Raw genomic sequence first — 4477 nt, forward strand, 5'->3', positions numbered from 1 at the left:
ACACATCAGTAGGGATCATGGTGAAGTAGGTCCTAGGTCTCATGATAGCCTATAAGCTCATGAGAGAAATAAGGTTGTCAGGCTCTGTACATGTCCTTGTCAACAGTTATTTTGTTTTGTTCTTGAACATTAAATTTCCTTTGTCTAGATAGTTTATGCCTTTGCATGAATTGTCCCCTGGTTATGAATTTAACATCTATGTTATCCTGTGTGTGGTTCACTTTAAATATGGGTCATTGCGTAAATTAATACTAATTTTATGGTTTAAATGACATGTTGCCCTAGTAAATTTAACTTCAGAAGGATAAACAAATGCAAACATAACCATTACATTATCTATTAACATTAATTTGATTTCCTAGCATGGATAAAATATATAAATATAAAATATACAAATATAGAATATATAAATTATTTTATCTAAACAAATGCAATCACCATTAATTTAATTTTGTATATTTAAATAATAAATATAAGATATATGAATATATAAATTATTTGATCTATTAAGATCAATTATCATGCTTTAAAATTTTTATAATACAAAAAAAATATTAAGGTATTATAGTATAAAAATTTGCTAATCCATAATTTCACAAAAACATGAAAATAAATATAAAAAGTAAAAATCAAAGATTAATACTTTTTATATAATAATAAATAATATTCGTTTTAAATTTTTTTTAGCGATTCACTATTTTATTGACTAGTTACTGATTAGGAATAAAGTTAATTTCCTAACAAAAAGGAATAACGTACTCCACTACTATGTCATAAATTAATTTCAATTAATACTGTTGTAGCATTAGTTAGTCATTTTGGTGCAAAGCATAAATATGATTCCTAATAAATTTAAATTGGAATAGGTTTCGGTTTAACATACCATTAACCCATCAAAAGTCAAAGACGCAACCTTTGTACTTTACTTAATCGCTGCCAATAGATGCGACAACATTATCGTACCATCTTGTCGAGAAGGCGCCAGTGCTGCCATATTTGATATTTCGAGGTGCTGGACACCTGCATTTTGCACAATAACGGAATTACATTAACGATATTTTTCTCCACCTTTGCTAGATTCTAACTGTGGTAACGGCAACGGTCATCTGTGTGATGAGACAAGTGACTTTTGGTGAGGCGATCCCTTGTTTTTCTGGGAACACTTTAAAAGCACCGTTGGAGTCATAGAAGAGGCACCAAAGCTAAGCCATTCTCTAATTTCTAATGCCGTCCTGCCAAGAAAGCGGTTACGCAAACATGAAGGACCAAACTCCATAAACTGATGGAGACATGGCCAACAAGGGTTCACTTCCTCCGGAGAAAGAGTTCGGCCCTACGCACCTGATGGCAGAAAGTCCTGGTGGAACTACCTTAACACAACCATCTCAGGTTGTAAGTATAGGTTTGTCTCTTTATGAAAAACTTGGCATGTAACGTTTAAGCATTGCATCCTCGTTTAACCTGTATGGTAATGTATTCTTTGTAGAGCCAAGTAACATGTAATAGCTCATCATCCATCAACGCTTTGACCGCTCCAGTGGACCACCTAGCGTCGAAGGTAGAAGCATGTGAAAGGCGGCAACTTGAGCGCGACTCAGCTATCGATGTTATGAGTTCTATTCTTCTGAGTATCCAAGCTAGCGTCACAAATAAGATTGCAATAGAGAAGGAATATTCAGATGTTACCGGGAATTTGTGTGCAACAACACCACCTAAGAGGAAGGCAGACAGTTAGAGCTACGATAATGTGGACGACTTCAACACAACTATTCGGGTACCAATATCCATCCTTGATGATGACAAATCAGCAGCAAACCCACCGAAGAGGCCAACCGGCAGCCACAATAGAAACCAGAAGAGTGCCGGCCAACAAGGTTCGTTCAAGGTATGGTGATGTTTAGGCTACAGTTACGTAATATTTAGGCTAGAAAGATTTTTTTCCTTGGTCAAATGGTTGACTTTGATTTTTATTTTTTCTGGCCTTTCTTATTAATGAAAAAATTAATTAATTATATTTTTTCAGATGTTAAAGGATTATTTTTTTCTTTTTATTTTTGATTTTTATCCAATATTGTTGAACACATAATTTGTGCTTGATCTAGATTCAGATCATTTTTACATCTTAGATTCAAAGCCAACTTGACAATGACCTTTTTTATAATTTTTTGGGTATGGGAAAGGCTATGATACGTGATTTATTTATAAGGCCCATTAAGGGTGAGACTAGGCCACTACCCGAATTAGAATCCAAATCGTAATGTTATTTTGTCTTACAAAAAATTGTGAGGGAAAAAAATTTCAAACAAAATTAATATTTTATTGAACAACCATGCTCTACATAGGAACACTAATTCATAATAACTTTGTTGCAGACGGCAGCAGAGGTTGTGGCACACAAAGAGACGAAACTGATATCCACCCAAGGGAAGCATTTTACCCGCTCAGTTGGACCCTCACAAAACACTCGTGGAAGTTTGTATGGATACCCAACAATGATGCCCAAGAATAACTACGGGCGCACCTCTGCAAATTTGATAAGAACGCGTTCCATTGGTGGGAACTCAAAATTCCTTGGACTAGGACCTGCTGATCCAATACATGGGTTTCCAGTGAACCCACCTCTAGTAGGTCATCTAAACGGACCACGGCCGCGGCCATCCACCTTTGTTAGATTGTTTGGCAGTCTGATGAACACAATGTGCTTGGACGCCTTCTCAGGGGTTCCCGCAGACAAGCGATTGCTGAAGCCAACGGACAACAAACTCACTGACTTGCAGAGAGCAGTTGCTGCATATGCATTTAACCCAATGGGAGATCCCATGTAAGTTTCGATCGTGAAACTCTTTGATTACGATACTTGTTTGTGACCTGTATTTATTTGGCCTCTAATTTGTTAAGTTGAGATTCACACACTATCTTGCAGGGAAGAACTGGTTAGGTTTGGACATTTTGTGTTGCAGCGCCACAACATACTCACCCTCCAGCCCCCTCATATGCCGGACGATAACATTTTTGAAATGTTAGCCTTATGGCTAAGTTTAGCCACTCGCGAAAACGATAGGGTAGAATTCTGGACCTTGCCTCCTGGATTCACGTTAAGTCGGCCAATGACACAGTAAAATGTGTGATATAATTTTCTTTATCGATGATTAGCAACAAAATGTACATATTGATTTTTGGGAGGGAAGCTCTGCTGAGGAACTGGCCAGTCGTTACAAGGAGAGATGGATGAGGCACTTTAATAGCCTCAATTATGTAAGTTGTTGTTGCAGTTATCGTTGTTGGCAAATACAATCAATTCATGCCTCACAATTGTTGGTATTCTTTTAGGTTTATATCCCCGTAAAGGATGCATGTAGACACTGGTATCTGGCGGTTGTGGCATTCCGAGAGCGGACCTTGTATCATTTGGATGCTAGTATGGATGAAGAGGGGAGCGTTAGTAGGAAACTATTCGTCAGAAACCTGGGGGAGGCCCTTTCCCAATTGGTTGCTATTGGGGAGTATTCACCCCCATTAGCTAAGAATGATGCAGAGATTACCTGCTTCAGCATTGCTAGCGCAAATGGCCTACCTGTGGGACAGCCAAGGTAAACTATTTATGTTTATGCAAAATGTTTTCCTGCTATTTGCTAGTTATTGATTGGCTCAGTTACTTAACTTTTTACTTCCATTAGGGAAGCATGTGCAATCTGGGTACTCAGTTGGATGGCTATGGCTGGCGCTTTCCAACATAATATGCTACCTTCTATGGACGATAAAGTGGTGAGAATACACACAGCATTGACTCTGTTGATGTCACCTGCCAACGAGGCCGCTGAATGGATCACTACTTGTGTCCCTGGACCTTGAGTACCATGGACATGGCCGACCACTTACCTTTTGAACCTTAATTCTAAATTGAGATGTTGGTTATTTTGTTGTGCACGTAATAGTTTGGGGAACTTACCCTATCACATTTCATCACTTTTTTTACCTAACAGTCCACACCCATTAAGTGATTTCAGGCCCATATTAGCTTTGTGGTTATGTTTAAGAAATTGTCTTTAAATTTAGGGCAACCTTCTAATATCAATAATTCCAATGGTAAAACAGGACACGAATGCAGAAACTTGTGTCAGACCGTACAAGGCGCATAGGAAACCTGATTCAGGGAGGCCCAGGCTAAAACTCACCGTAAAATAGGACACGAATGCAAAAACTTGTGTCAGACCGTACGAGGCTCATAGGGAACCTAATTCAGGGAAGCCCAGGCTAAAACTCACCCATTTTTGGGTATGGACAACCGCTACAGCAAACCGATAAGAGATAAAGTAAGGTGCTTGTTCCGCTAACATACTCCATATAATGTTTCACATACTCGACAATGGTTTTCTTCATGTGAATAGAATTATATATATTATATTTTAGAAATTTTGAATATTGTATTTTATTATTGATAAAAAATTTGAAATATAGTTTAAATTTATTTTAAAAA

The 4477-nt window shown here is 37.6% G+C and overlaps 1 protein-coding gene across 1 annotated transcript; it reads left to right on the forward strand.

The window, feature by feature from the left end:
* Positions 1–1024: 1024 nt before the first annotated feature.
* LOC112750688 (uncharacterized) lies at positions 1025–4477 on the forward strand. Its single transcript, XM_072218417.1, has 7 exons — positions 1025–1402; positions 1487–1885; positions 2373–2821; positions 2924–3062; positions 3154–3255; positions 3331–3590; positions 4096–4477. Exons 3-7 carry the CDS (start codon positions 2493–2495, stop codon positions 4166–4168), a joined length of 903 nt encoding a protein of 300 aa, XP_072074518.1. The 5' UTR covers positions 1025–1402; positions 1487–1885; positions 2373–2492; the 3' UTR covers positions 4169–4477.

The sequence above is a fragment of the Arachis hypogaea genome, chromosome 15 (genome assembly GCF_003086295.3).
Source record: "Arachis hypogaea cultivar Tifrunner chromosome 15, arahy.Tifrunner.gnm2.J5K5, whole genome shotgun sequence".
Classification (NCBI taxonomy): domain Eukaryota; kingdom Viridiplantae; phylum Streptophyta; class Magnoliopsida; order Fabales; family Fabaceae; genus Arachis; species Arachis hypogaea.